Source organism: Phyllosticta citribraziliensis (assembly GCF_038025025.1).
Source record: "Phyllosticta citribraziliensis strain CPC 17464 chromosome Unknown J3D65scaffold_3, whole genome shotgun sequence".
In the NCBI taxonomy this organism is placed as follows: domain Eukaryota; kingdom Fungi; phylum Ascomycota; class Dothideomycetes; order Botryosphaeriales; family Phyllostictaceae; genus Phyllosticta; species Phyllosticta citribraziliensis.
In genome coordinates this window covers 51,368-63,912 of record NW_027117340.1, presented here as the reverse complement: position 1 = coordinate 63,912, position 12,545 = coordinate 51,368, and the positions used below count along the sequence as shown (strand labels likewise).

The following is a 12,545-nucleotide window of genomic DNA, read 5'->3' as shown; positions in this document are numbered from 1 at the left end:
GGGAACGGTGCGCTCAAAGCGAAAATGGGCCACGCTTTTTGGACGGTGGTGTTGGTGTTGACGTCTGCCGAGTGTTGTTGTGGCAGCGCGCAGGTCGACGTCGCGGCAAAAGAGATGCAAAGAGAAAAAGGCAGCGCGGGTCTTGTGCCAAAACAATACGTCCAGCTGCGCCGAGAGCAAAGAAATCGCCGCTTTTTGAAAGTGATGGAGTCGCAGAGGACGTGTGGGGTGCGGGATGTAGAAGTGTTGGATGCGCGAATGGGCGGCGTCGAACAGTTGGCACACGTTCACTGACGTCTTGTTTAGCCCAAGGTCGGCCGCTTGGTCCTTGGAGTGCGGATGCTTGGGTCGATGCGCTTGTGCTGCATACCAAGCTGCAACAGTGGTTCTGTTGCGATGAAGTAGGTCCGCCGGTGCTGAGTCTCCTGCTTCCTACTGGGCTGGGAAGATAGCCGCGTTCTCTCATCTAAGGATGATGGATAGGCCTGTGTATGCCAGAGTCTCAGGACGGACTGAGAGATTTTGCGCTGGAGACGTCCTGAGGTGACTGCTACGGCCAAATCTAATCAAACCAACACACAATGTTCGATTTTTGAGAGCTTCCCAAATTCGGCCGCCATTTAAAGATCCCTCAATCACCTCCAATTTGGACTTGAATGTGTATGATAGATAGGTTCCTAGTCACCAAAGAAGCCTCAGTATCCAGTATCGCCGTGTGAACCAGCAGTGCCCACCCACGCCCGCCGCCAACCCACGACGACAAACAACTCCTATGCCGAGATAGCTCGCATCACCGCACGCTGCCCGCGCAAATAAAACTTGACGGCACCACTGTCCCGAAAACAGCCTCACGCGTCCCCTCCACTCTCCACGGCCACCTCTGCTCCTCTTCCGCCTACCTACATCTTGGAACCCAACCTCTTGCACGTCCCTTGGCCTTCTCGCTCAACTCCACGCGCCTCTCCTCGGCCAACACTGCTCGCCGCTCTTTTGCCAACGCGTCGCTGCTGGCGCTCCTTTCGCGGCCGCTCTGGAGAAATACCCGTTGGACAATCAAGACCAAGACTGCGCGGTCGCAGGAAGAACGAGAGGTATACTGGAAGGGAGCACAGCTTCTCGGCTCTCTTTTGCACGCGCTGCTGTTCGTCTCGCCGCTGTCTGAGAAGGCAACGACGCTACTGAGGCACTGTGGCGCGCTGGCAACTCTTTCTCGCCTTTGCCGCTTGCTTGCTTGCTTGTTGGATCTTGAGAGGGAAGGGAAGAGAGGAGAGAGAAAGAAGAAGGTATGTCTGTCATTTACTGCAAAGGAGAGTAGGGTACGGATTTGGCGGAAAGACTGACAGGAGTATAGACAGACAGAAAGACAGACCCAGCCCAGCCAGCCAACCTCCAATACCCAAAACAACCACACACAATAGCCACCCGCCCGCTCGCCCGCTCCACGCAAACCTCAAAACCAACGCCAAAACCAATCAAAATGGGCTGCACACACTCCACGCCCCGGCGCTCTCGCTCCCACCGGCAGTCCCCGCACCCCACCACCCCCTCAAATTCCCACCACATCGCCAACCACAACCCCAGCACCATCACCAACCGCCGCGCGCAACAGCAGCGCCCCCACACCCCCACGCCCCCGCCAAAGCACGCCCACTTCCGCCTGCACCACCCCAGCCGCCTGCTGCACAGCCTGAGCACGCTGTCGCTGTCCAACGCCGCGTACGCGGCTGCCGTATTTGGCGGCTCGCCCGGCGGCTCCGAGACGTGTCGGCCGGTGCGCGTTTGTGGGGATGAGAGCAATACGGCGGCGGACAAGGGGGAGTGTCAGAAGAAAGAAAGGAGTGATGAGGGCAAGAAGAGGGTGCAGCACATGGCGAGTCTCCGGAGTTTGCGGAGCTTGAAAAGCTTGAGGAGCTTGAAGAAGGAGAAGGGCAACGGCAAAGGCAGGGTGGAAAGGGAAGACGTGGCGAAGGACAAGGAGGAGAGGGACATTGAGAAGGAGAAGGAGGAGAGAGACAAGGAGAAGGAGAAGGAGAAAGAGAGAGTCGGCCTCCCCCGCCGCTCTACGCTGCCGTCGCTCGTCACGCACCGCCAGGTGTCGCGCGTTGATCTGCGGCGCAAGTACAAGTGTCAGGAGCGGCGGTTGACGATGAGGGAGAGGGAGAGAGAGGAGGAGAAGGAAAGGGAGAAGGAGAGGGAGATGGAGGAGCTGTGTATTCGTGAGGAGTGAAGGGTGCTGTGGTGTTGGATACCGACCTGCGAATAGGGGGTGTTGGTCGTCGGCGAGTCACCTGGGGGACTTCTTGAGTCGAGTTGGGTCAGGGTTTTGCAGTTGGGCCGCGTCCAGGCGCCGTATGTACGTCTTCTTGAAATTGTGATGCAGTCAGTCTAGCGTATCCATCTACACATCTATCCCTCCTTCACACAAGTGTATCCAGCCTACGCATCCCACCACCGCTCATGATAATCCCGCAAGTCGATCTGCGACGGCAACTGCATCCACGACAGCAAATCCGCACCCTCGACAAACTCCTTGCTCATGCGCCCATTGCCCAACCACGCAAACCGATTGTGGCGCCACCCCTTCCCTTCCCCGTCCGCCTCCTCGTCTTCGCCAAACCCCCACTCCCAATCCTCCCACCGCGTCTCGCGCCGCGCCCAGTTGAGGTGCGCGCCGCTGCCAGGCCAGATGCCGTGGATGCGGCCGCCGGGCCGCCCGCCGTTGTACCAGCTGCTGCAGTTGCCGCTGAAGACGGTCTTGGGGAAGAAGGCGTCGGCGTAGCGCACGAAGTCGTCGGCCGCGGCCGCGCGCGGCTCCGCCGTGCGGTAGCCTTGCCACGACACCTTGCGCAGCAGCCGCGCGTGGTACGTGGCGGCCGTCTCGGCGCTCTGCGGGACGGTGCCGCTGACGGCCGCCGCTGAGGGCCCGTACATCAGGAGGAGGTTGGGGAAGTGCGGGACCGAGAGGCCGAGGTAGGTGTATGGGAAGCTGGGGGCGTGTCAGTTGATTGTAGAGGATTGTTGGATAGGTAGGGGACGTACCCAAATTTGCCTTCTGGCAGCCAGTCTTTGGAAAGATCGTACTCGCCGCTGATGACGGGGAAGACGGGCGCAAAGTGCGTGTTGGCACCCGTACAGCAGATGACGGCGTCCACCTCCCTGAGCGTGCCGTCCTCAGCCACGATGCCCGTCTCGGTGAAGCGCGCAATCGGCTTGCGGATCAGCTCGACATTCGGCTGCGCCAGCGCCTCGAGATATCCCGGCCCGGGCGTCAAGCGACGGCAGTGCGGTGCGAAATCTGGGACGAGCTGCTCGAGCAAGTCCGTCCTCCCCTGCAGCCGTTTCGCCATGAGGGCGATGAAGTTGTCGCGCGCGGCCTCGTTCTCCGGTCCGCCTTTGATAACGGACGGGAAGCGGTTCCAATACGTGTTCTCCAGTGCTTTGCGGAACACGAGGTAGCTCTTTTCGTCCTTGAAAGCGGTGCGCTGCTCGGGGGAAAAGGGCATCGCCTCTGCCTGGCGCTCGAGGCCGCCCAGCGAGCCGGCAATCCACGTTGGTGACCGCGCGTAGTGGTCGATGCGGGCGGCGTGCTTGCGCAGTTCGGGGAGGATTTGGATGCCGCTCGCGCCATTTCCAATGACGGCGATGCGCTTGTTGGTCGGGTCGAACGATGGGTCCCAGTGGGATGAGTGACGGAGGAAGCCTTTGTACGTGTCGATGCCAGGAAAGTCGGGGATCTACTGGCGTTAGATGAGTCGTGAAAAAGAGGGAAAACAAACCTTCCACGCATTAAAGTGACCAATGGCTGGCAAGAAAAAGTCGTAGTGTTCGTCAGCCACCTCGTTGGTGTCGAGGTTTTCCGTGGTGAGCTTCCATTGCGAGCGCAGAGGGTCCCATTCGGCTCTCTGGATCTGAGTCTTGAACCTGATCAAGTCGTACAGGCCATGCTTGCGGGCAATGCCTTGCCAGTAGTCGCGAATCTCGGCGCCCGTCGCAAACTCGTCCGACCAGTCGTTCTTGGGCTCGAAAGTGCTCTGGTAGACGACGGACGGTACGTCGCAGCGCACGCCGGGGTAGATGTTTTCGAACCACGTGCCGCCCTGAATGGTCAGACAAGAGCGGCCGTGGAGGTGGAGGGGCGGGGACATACGACGTCGGCATTTTTGTCGATTATGGTCAATTGGATCTTGGGGACTTTGTGGAGCAATATGACGCCAGCCGTGACGCCGGCAAGGCCCGTTCCGACAATGGCGACCTAGCTGGTTGGCACGTGTCGTTTGCAAAGGGCGGAGAGCTCACCTTTAATGGGCGCACTTCGTCGATGGGGTGGTCTTCCAAGTCAAAGTCGTCCCGTGTTCCATTTTCGTTAACGAGGCGGGGGTACGGGAGGTCTGCAGGTGGATCTTTCTTCAGAGGCAGCTCCTCGACATGGCTAGCAACAGACGACTTGGAGTGTGAAGCAGTGCCGTTTGGAAGGGCCGGGATGGAAACGTCTGGAGTAGCCATGGTTGAAGAATGTTCAAGTACACGACGGAAAGCTACGTCTATTTATGTGGCTTGGTAGCCGGATATGCTCGCCATTGACAGGGCCATGGTGGTCATGCAGCAGCAGCACGAATGGGCAGCGTATAAGGGACGCGGAGGCGGGATAGTGGGGGATTCGAAGCTTGAGGGGATGATGTGATCGCGGGTCCTGATGGTGTATCCGCGCCCATCTCTTATCACGACGCGACGACCGCGACACTTGTCGGTCGAATTGCCTTGGACGTGTTGTTTCTTGCGAATTGGGTGCATTGAAGCTTCATGTCGTGGACGGCGGAGAGAATGACGACAGAGGACGAGGGAGTGATAAGGGCGGCCTGGGAGTTGGATTGCTTGAAATCAAAAGTGGTGGATTTGTCGTTCAAAAGGAGGACACGCGCGGGTCTTTCGTGGAGGAAGAATGTCCTGTCGCCGGGACGTGGTGGTGGCCAGCATGGTGTTTACCAAGACCCTCACCGACGATTGACACGGCAGCCCAGCCCACTCCACCACTCAGTGTCAGCTTGAAACCGGATGACGGCGTCGCGCTCCGACAGCGGGCTTCGGCTGTACTTGTGGGCTCCAGAAAGTCTTGAGCATCGTCATGATCGCTGAGTCGGCCTCAACAGAAAGATCCACAACTCGACCGACCTGAACTGGACCCCGCAGCGCCATGACATGGGTCTCTCGCTCGCCGAATCAGAAGCTCGGGATTCGTCTCCCTCGCTGCCCTCGCTCGACTCCAAAAGCTGAGAACCACTGTCTCCAGCTCCTCCACCTCCCATCACACCATGTCGACCTCCGCCGCACGTCTTGTCTCGCACTCGAGATGCGCCCTCGCCCTCGCCCCGGCCCGCCGCGTCCTGGCGCCCACGGCCACGGTCACGGCCAACCTCCGCTCGCCCGCTGAGAACCGACGGCCCGTCATTGGCCGCGCCCCCATGTCCACCGTCGTCGACAACAACAACATCACCAACACGCCCTCTCCTCCTCCGCCCGCCCCGGCCAGGGCTCCCGCCTCTGTCGAGGCCGACCGCGAGGCCAATGCCCGCGAAATCTTCAAAAAGGCCGTTGCTGCCACGGCCCCGAGGAACAACTGGACAAAAGAGGAAATTGCTGCCATCTACTATCAGCCGCTGATGGAGCTGGCCTACCAAGCTGTGAGTACAGGCCGACGAAGCTCTCCACCCCCTGCCACAGCTTCAGTGCAAGCGGCGGCGTCCAATGGCTTCGTTTGCGTCTTCAATGGCCTACCAGCTGTGACTAATACCCTCCAGAGCACGCTCCACCGCCGCTTCCACGACCCCAAGGAAGTCCAACTCTGCACCCTCATGAACATCAAGACTGGCGGCTGCAGCGAGGACTGCAGCTACTGCGCCCAGTCGACACGGTACCAGACGGGCCTCAAGGCTCAACGCATGGAGCCCGTCGAGGCGGTGCTGGAGCAGGCCCGCGCGGCCAAGGAAAACGGCAGCACGCGCTTCTGCATGGGCGCCGCCTGGCGCGACATGCGAGGCCGCAAGAACGCGCTCAAAAACGTCAAGGCCATGGTTTCCGGAGTCCGAGAGCTGGGCATGGAGGCGTGCGTGACGCTGGGCATGATTGACGGGGCCCAAGCACAGGAGCTCAAGGAGGCGGGCCTGACGGCCTACAACCACAACGTCGACACGTCGCGCGAGTTCTACCCGTCGGTCATCTCGACGCGCACGTACGACGAGCGACTGCAGACGCTGAGCCACGTGCGCGACGCCGGCATCAACGTGTGCAGCGGCGGCATCCTGGGGCTGGGCGAGAAGTCGCAGGACCACGTCGGCCTGCTGCACACGGTGTCGACGCTCCCCAAGCACCCCGAGTCGTTCCCCGTCAACGCGCTGGTGCCCATCCCCGGCACGCCCATGGGCAACAACAAGCCGCTCGAGTTCTCGTCCATGCTGCGCGTCATCGCCACGGCCCGCATCGCCCTGCCCGACACCATCATCCGCATCGCCGCCGGCCGCAAGACCATGAGCGAGGAGAAGCAGGCCCTCTGCTTCATGGCCGGCGCCAACGCCATCTTCACCGGCGAGAAGATGCTGACGACCGAGTGCAACGGCTGGGACGAGGACGGCCGCATGTTTAACCGCTGGGGTTTGGCGCCCATGAAGAGCTTCGACAAGAGCCCGCGTCCTGCTCCTGAGGTTCAGGCTTGATGTGAATAGAGTAAATTGGTTGCTGTTATGATGGCATGATTTATATGAGATAGACTGAATATCGACTGTTCTTGTTCAAGCATGGCCCTTTTCTGCGTCGTTTCCCACTAACGCAAGTCAACCTCGATTTATTCTATTTGGCTTTTTTGGTACCATTGATGAATCACAGTCTAGGTATCAAACATAGATTCTACGTGAGCCGCAATCTTTTGACTCATTCCTGACAAAACCATCCTCGCCCCTTTTCCGTGCTGACATCTTTCTAGCAGCTTTTTTCAATCTACCCAACTACCCCTCAAACAAGTCCGTCTACAGTCTAGCCCTCTCGCCCTCCTTCTCGCCTTCCCTCTTCAACCTCTCCCTAACCCATTCCCCGACCGCACGCACCAGCCCCTCCACCTCTTCAACGCTGTTGCCCGCATGCAGACACACGCGCACGCGCTCCGTCCCCCGCGGCACCGTCGGCGCCACGATCGGGCGCACGACAAATCCACGCGTGCGCACAAACGCCGCAAGCGCCCGCGGGTGCTGCGTGAAGATGGGCACGATGGGCGTCACATGGGGCGACGGGAACGGAGGCAATTCAGGCAAGGAGAGCGAAAGCAACCGCGGCGGTGGCGCAAGCGCAGCGACGAGGGCCACGAGGGAGGACGAGAGGGTGGCGTGCAGGTGGCGCAGGTGGGCGACGAGCGGGTCGGCGCGGCGCGCGATGAGGAAGTCGTAGACGACTTTGATGGCGGCGAGGGAGGGGAAGGACGGCGCGGTTGTATAGATGAAGGGCCGCGCGTAGTTGATTAGGTATTGCTTGGTTGGTGGCGTACACAGGACGATTGCTGCGAGGATGTTAGGGGTAGTTGTCAGGGGTAGAGGGAGAGAGGGGGGACGTACCGCCGGCTGCGCCAACTGCCTTGCCAAAGGTCACGACCCGCGCGAATACGCGGCTTTCGAGACCCTCTGCGCACACGAGCCCCCTGCCCCCGCGCCCGACCACCCCCGTCGCGTGCGCCTCGTCCACCACGACGTACCCGTTGCCCGCCGGCAGCGCCGCGTCGACGACATCGAGCATCTGGCGCAGCGCCGCCACGTCGCCGTCCATGCTGTACACGGCCTCGACGACGACAAACACGTTGCGGGAGCCGGCCGCGAAGGCTGCGTCTTCGTCTACCAGCCTGCGCAGCGCGGCGGCCAGCGCGGCCGGGTCGTTGTGCGCGAAGCGACGCAGCCCGTTGGTCGCGGCGACGCGCGACAGCCGCATCCCGTCGTGCGCGCTCGCGTGCACCAGCGCGTCGTAGAGGACGGCATCGCCGGGCTGCGGCAGCGTGGAGAGCAGCGCGGCGTTGGCGTCGTAGCCGGAGGTGAAGAGCAGGCCGGCCGGCGCGTTGTGGTGGGCGGGGATCAGCGTCTCGAGATGCGCTGCCAGCGGGTGGTGGCCGGAGAGCAGACGCGAGCCGGTGCTGCCGAGGGTCAGGGGGGAGGGGGTTTGGGTTTGGGGTTGGGTTTGAGAGTGGGCAAAGGCGGAGGTCAGGTAGGAGAGGTAGTTTTGCGTGATTTCGGGGTGCGAGGAGAGCGAGAGGTAGTCGTTGGACGTGAAGTCGGCGACGCTGGGAGGTGGCGCGTCCTCGATGCGTCGCAGGAGAGAGCGCGTCTTGCGGCGCGCGAGGAGGGAAACAAAGTGTTCCTCCAAGGGGGTCAGGGGTGCCATGGTGGACGAGAGTCTCGATTAGGAAATGTGACGGGCGTGAGTGTCGATTTTCCGGGTCTGTCGCGTTGCGGTCCCGTGATGAATCCCAACGTTCCTTGCTCTTGCTGATTGCGATGTACACGGTCAATTGGCCCGAATGATGACGCTCAACATGATGGAGAGGGTCTGGTGGTGACTCAATGGGCGTCGACGTTGTAGGTTCAATGGCCCTCGGTGACCGTGTCGGGCGATGCTCGGCGACTGGCGGGCCGGCGGCTGGTGATAGGTCGATGAGTGATGGCCATGACAGTCAACAACAACACCCAACCACAACATCCGGATCCAACAACAACCTCAACCACTCCAACATCCTTTTCTCCGGCGCCACGTCATTGGCCCGTGTGTCGTATCCGCCCGTCGACTCTTCACCACCAATAATTCAATGCCGGACGACGCGTAACCGTCGCTCTCTCGTTGTCCACCATGGCGCCGGCTGGTGCTGTCCTCTACCGCAATTTGCGCACCTTTCAGGTCTGGGGTGCCAACACCGAGGTCGGCAAGACGGTTATTTCGACTGTGCTGTGCAACGCTGCCCGCGCCAAGCTCAAAGATCGCGTGCAGTACATCAAACCAGTGTCTACGGGCAACATTGAAGATGCGGATTCCAGGTGAGTCCCAATTCCAAGAAATTACAAGCTTCTAATTTGTCAGCCACATTCGCAAATTCGGGATCGACCGGCTAGCCAAGCATCTCGACAATACGGACGAAGCGTTCAAGAGCCTTTGCCTGCATCAATATGAATTGCCCATCAGCCCAGACAGGGCAGCCGCCGTCTCGAATTTGGTACGAATGCCCGTGATTTGAAGTCCTTTTCTGACCAATCAGCACATTCCCAACGACGAAGCGCTGCTGAGCGAAATCCGCCAAGTCTTGTCTGAGCGCGCCGAGCTTGGAGGATGGGCATTCATCGAGACTGCTGGAGGAGTCCACTCGCCCGGTCCATCCGGAACTTCGCAAGCCGACCTGTACCGCCCCCTACGTGTGCCTGCAGTCTTGATTGCCGATTCGAAGCTGGGCGGCATTTCGCAGACGATTGCCGCGTACGAGTCGCTCAAGATTCGCGGATACGACGTCGAGTCCGTGTTGCTTTTTGAAGACGACTACTACCAGAATGACCACCAGCTCAAGACCTACTTCAAGCAGCATGGGACGCCGTGCAAAACTCTTCCCAAGCTACACGCGCCGCAGTCTTCAAAGGAGGCGGATGAGGAGCTGATGCTGAGGTACTATGAAAAGCACAGCCAGAGTCCCATCATCGAAGAAGTCTTGAGCCACATGAAGCAACGTCACGATGACCGCGTCAAAAATCTCGAGTCAATGCCAAGCCGAGCTCACAACAAGATTTGGTATCCATTTACGCAGTCGACGCTTCTATCACCGGAAAAGATTACGGCTATTGACTCGGCGAGCGGCGACTACTTCCAAACCCTCGAGAAGAAGCAGGGAGCCGAATCACTCATCAAGAGCTCCTTCGATGGATCCGGTTCTTGGTGGACGCAAGGACTCGGCCATGGCAACCCGCAGCTGATGTTGGCTGCCGCTTACGCCGCTGGGCGCTACGGACACGTCATGTTTGCAGAAGCAGTCCACGAGCCGGCACTGAAGCTCGCCGAAACGCTGCTCGACTACCTGTCGAATCCGCGTCTTTCTCGCGTCTTCTACTCGGACAATGGTAGCACCGGAATCGAGGTTGCCGTCAAGATGGCCCTTCGCGCGGCCCGCATCCGCTACGGCTGGGGTCCCAATGACAACCTCGGCGTGCTGGGACTCAGTGGCAGCTACCACGGCGACACGATGGGTGCCATGGATTGCTCCGAGCCTTCTACCTACAACGAAAAAATTGAGTGGTACGAGGGCAAAGGCTTCTGGTTCTCCTACCCCACCGTCAGCTGTGTCGATGGACGCTGGACAGTGGCCGTCCCCCCGGCTCTACAGGACCAGTTTGGTTCCGACAAGCCGTTCCGTAGCCTGGCTGATATCATGGACCTCGAATCGCGCGAGGCGAGCCGCGAGTACGAGCAGTACCGCGTCTTCATCACGCAAACGCTCAAGCAGCTTCGCGTCGAGGGCCGCCGCTTCGGCGCTCTCATCATCGAGCCCATCGTCCTCGGCGCAGGTGGCATGATCTTTGTCGACCCGCTATTCCAGCGCGCCCTCGTCTCGGTCGTGCGGAGCTCGCCAGAGCTCTTTGCTGACGACGCGCATTTCCCCAACTCGGCGAATGCTTGGACGGGTCTTCCCGTCATCTTTGATGAGGTCTTTACCGGCTTGTATCGCTTGGGCCGCTCGTCGGCGGCGAGTTTGCTGCAGGTCCACCCAGACATTTCGGTGCATGCCAAGTTGTTGACGGGCGGCCTTCTCCCGTTGTGCGCGACGGCGGCGAGCGAGGATATTTTCAAGGCATTTGAGAGCGACGACAAGAGCGACGCGCTGCTCCACGGACACAGCTACACGGCGCACGCGGTCGGCTGCAGCGTGGCGATTGAGAGTCTCGAAGAGATGCGCACACTGGACACGACTGGCGCCTGGGACGAGTTTAAGAGCAGGTGGGCAGGTCCCGCGCAAGAGAGCGAGCAGGAGGCCGAGCCGGTCTGGAGCGTCTGGAGCAAAGACTTTGTCGAGTGGACCAGCAATCGGGAGCGCGTCGAAGGCGTTTGGGCACTGGGCAGCGTGCTATCCATCACCCTCAAGGACCTGCAGGGCGCTGGCGGTAAGACTTCCCATCAAAATTGTGATTCCGCTGCTAATTCTGCATCAACAGGCTACAAGTCGACGGCCGCCAAAGACGTCCAAGCAGCGCTCTTCAAGGGCGACAGCGCCGACTGGAACATCCACTCGCGCATCCTGGGAAACGTCATCTACTTCATGGCCGGGCAAACGACGTCGACGGCGACGGTGCAGCGCGTGCAGGACGTGCTGAGAAAAGTTCTTGTTTAGACTGTTTGCGCTTTACTTGTTGGATCGACGCTGTCACGACTGATGAATGCCCCGTTTGTATAGTTGCTGGGCCGATGTTGCTTATATCGCGTAGAAGCAAGGAAATGACGCGTCTTTGTCGCTGCTGGTCTATCGCTTTGGCAGGACGTTGGCGTTGCGGAGAGCAAACGATCTTTCTGTGAAACTCCGCGAGCCTGCTTTTTACATGCTGCGACTTGGTCAAAGGCTCGCGAACACTTTCCGATATTCAAATAAATCAACCTCCTTTTCCTCCAAGACATCTCCCTTGCTGCCTCCACACAGACCTCTTCCTTCAACAATCCACCGCACCCGAGTCCCCCCAAACCAATTCAAAATCTCATCGACATGGGCAACTCGTCCTCCAAACCCACCCACTCCTCCACCCAAACACAGCCCCAATCTCAACCTCTACTCCAACCCGCCCACCTCAACCGCCCGACGCAACTCGATCACAGCTCGGCCGCGGCGACCGATGCCGCGGGCGGCACGTGGGAGGAGTATCTCGTTTTCTTTGTGCAGCCCTTTTGACGCGGGGGTTCGAGGCGAGTCGAACGGCCTGGTGGTTGGCTTTTGCGATGAATGTGACGTGGGGACGCTGGCTGATGTGGATGTGGATGATTTGTGTTTGGCAGGGGAGGGAAAGGGGGAAGGGGTGGAGAGTGAGGGCACGCTGTGATGCTGAGCGTAATCTATCTCTTGGTTTCGGTATTGAGTCGGCGGTGGTGGAGGACTGAATGCTCGAAAGAATCCAGCAAGAGCAAGCGAGCGAGTAAAAATAGCGAAAAAGGGGGCAAACAGAACTGTCCAGCTGCAGTCGTTGCCTCGACGTACCTACAGCGAGAGAGGGAAGGCTGGTGGAGGGTGGTGTTGATGTTGCTGCTGTGGCCTTCATTTTACCGTGGCTAGGTAGGTAGGTTGTCTTCTGCTGCTCTTGTTGCAACATCAACTCCGACGTCGACTCTGCCACAGCTCTGACAGGTCCTCCTGACCTGACACGTGCCGCGCACGACTGCTTACTCTGCGTCCACAGGACCCATGCTACTCCCCAGGTTGACGCATACCACGCACAACTGCTGCCTCTACGCTCAGGACTCCCACCACTGACACATGTGCGCATTGCCACCTGTGACAGCGCCAC

At 59.8% G+C, this 12,545-nt stretch overlaps 6 protein-coding genes across 6 annotated transcripts; 4 read left to right on the top strand and 2 right to left on the bottom strand.

Annotated features, from left to right (window-relative positions):
* The first annotated feature begins 1,251 nt into the window (after positions 1-1,251).
* Positions 1,252-2,411, top strand: J3D65DRAFT_615426 (uncharacterized protein). Its single transcript, XM_066799329.1, has 2 exons — positions 1,252-1,283; positions 1,352-2,411. Exon 2 carries the CDS (start codon positions 1,478-1,480, stop codon positions 2,225-2,227), a length of 750 nt encoding a protein of 249 aa, XP_066657399.1. The 5' UTR covers positions 1,252-1,283; positions 1,352-1,477; the 3' UTR covers positions 2,228-2,411.
* Positions 2,332-4,770, bottom strand: J3D65DRAFT_236167 (uncharacterized protein). Its single transcript, XM_066794713.1, has 5 exons — positions 4,297-4,770; positions 4,148-4,252; positions 3,777-4,097; positions 3,040-3,734; positions 2,332-2,986 (listed from the first exon to the last, which is right to left on the bottom strand). The coding sequence occupies exons 1-5, from the start codon at positions 4,501-4,503 to the stop codon at positions 2,437-2,439; spliced, it is 1,878 nt and encodes a 625-aa protein (XP_066657398.1). The 5' UTR covers positions 4,504-4,770; the 3' UTR covers positions 2,332-2,436.
* A 509-nt stretch (positions 4,771-5,279) lies between these two features.
* Positions 5,280-7,142, top strand: J3D65DRAFT_615418 (uncharacterized protein). The gene is made up of 3 exons (XM_066799328.1): positions 5,280-5,678; positions 5,796-6,901; positions 6,974-7,142. The coding sequence occupies exons 1-2, from the start codon at positions 5,310-5,312 to the stop codon at positions 6,705-6,707; spliced, it is 1,281 nt and encodes a 426-aa protein (XP_066657397.1). The 5' UTR covers positions 5,280-5,309; the 3' UTR covers positions 6,708-6,901; positions 6,974-7,142.
* Positions 6,813-8,656, bottom strand: J3D65DRAFT_650006 (putative aminotransferase). The gene is made up of 2 exons (XM_066802424.1): positions 7,596-8,656; positions 6,813-7,540 (listed from the first exon to the last, which is right to left on the bottom strand). Exons 1-2 carry the CDS (start codon positions 8,407-8,409, stop codon positions 7,017-7,019), a joined length of 1,338 nt encoding a protein of 445 aa, XP_066657396.1. The 5' UTR covers positions 8,410-8,656; the 3' UTR covers positions 6,813-7,016.
* A 60-nt stretch (positions 8,657-8,716) lies between these two features.
* J3D65DRAFT_615416 (uncharacterized protein) lies at positions 8,717-11,839 on the top strand. Its single transcript, XM_066799327.1, has 4 exons — positions 8,717-9,056; positions 9,100-9,232; positions 9,275-11,159; positions 11,211-11,839. Exons 1-4 carry the CDS (start codon positions 8,872-8,874, stop codon positions 11,384-11,386), a joined length of 2,379 nt encoding a protein of 792 aa, XP_066657395.1. The 5' UTR covers positions 8,717-8,871; the 3' UTR covers positions 11,387-11,839.
* On the top strand, positions 11,490-12,442 carry J3D65DRAFT_236092 (uncharacterized protein). The gene is made up of 2 exons (XM_066794711.1): positions 11,490-12,313; positions 12,438-12,442. The coding sequence occupies exon 1, from the start codon at positions 11,592-11,594 to the stop codon at positions 12,081-12,083; it is 492 nt and encodes a 163-aa protein (XP_066657394.1). The 5' UTR covers positions 11,490-11,591; the 3' UTR covers positions 12,084-12,313; positions 12,438-12,442.
* The last annotated feature ends 103 nt before the right edge of the window (positions 12,443-12,545 follow it).

Coding starts and splice junctions, on each gene's coding strand:
- J3D65DRAFT_615416 (XM_066799327.1), top strand. CDS start 8,872: ATGGCGCCGGCTGGTGCTGTCCTCTACCGCAATTTGCGCACCTTTCAG. Junction 9,233..9,274: donor CAGCCGCCGTCTCGAATTTG/GTACGAATGCCC, acceptor CTGACCAATCAG/CACATTCCCAACGACGAAGC. Junction 11,160..11,210: donor GGACCTGCAGGGCGCTGGCG/GTAAGACTTCCC, acceptor CTGCATCAACAG/GCTACAAGTCGACGGCCGCC.
- J3D65DRAFT_615418 (XM_066799328.1), top strand. CDS start 5,310: ATGTCGACCTCCGCCGCACGTCTTGTCTCGCACTCGAGATGCGCCCTC. Junction 5,679..5,795: donor TGGAGCTGGCCTACCAAGCT/GTGAGTACAGGC, acceptor AATACCCTCCAG/AGCACGCTCCACCGCCGCTT.
- J3D65DRAFT_236092 (XM_066794711.1), top strand. CDS start 11,592: ATGCTGCGACTTGGTCAAAGGCTCGCGAACACTTTCCGATATTCAAAT.
- J3D65DRAFT_236167 (XM_066794713.1), bottom strand. CDS start 4,503: ATGGCTACTCCAGACGTTTCCATCCCGGCCCTTCCAAACGGCACTGCT. Junction 4,253..4,296: donor ACGAAGTGCGCCCATTAAAG/GTGAGCTCTCCG, acceptor CCAACCAGCTAG/GTCGCCATTGTCGGAACGGG. Junction 2,987..3,039: donor CTGCCAGAAGGCAAATTTGG/GTACGTCCCCTA, acceptor ACACGCCCCCAG/CTTCCCATACACCTACCTCG.
- J3D65DRAFT_650006 (XM_066802424.1), bottom strand. CDS start 8,409: ATGGCACCCCTGACCCCCTTGGAGGAACACTTTGTTTCCCTCCTCGCG. Junction 7,541..7,595: donor GGCAGTTGGCGCAGCCGGCG/GTACGTCCCCCC, acceptor ACATCCTCGCAG/CAATCGTCCTGTGTACGCCA.
- J3D65DRAFT_615426 (XM_066799329.1), top strand. CDS start 1,478: ATGGGCTGCACACACTCCACGCCCCGGCGCTCTCGCTCCCACCGGCAG.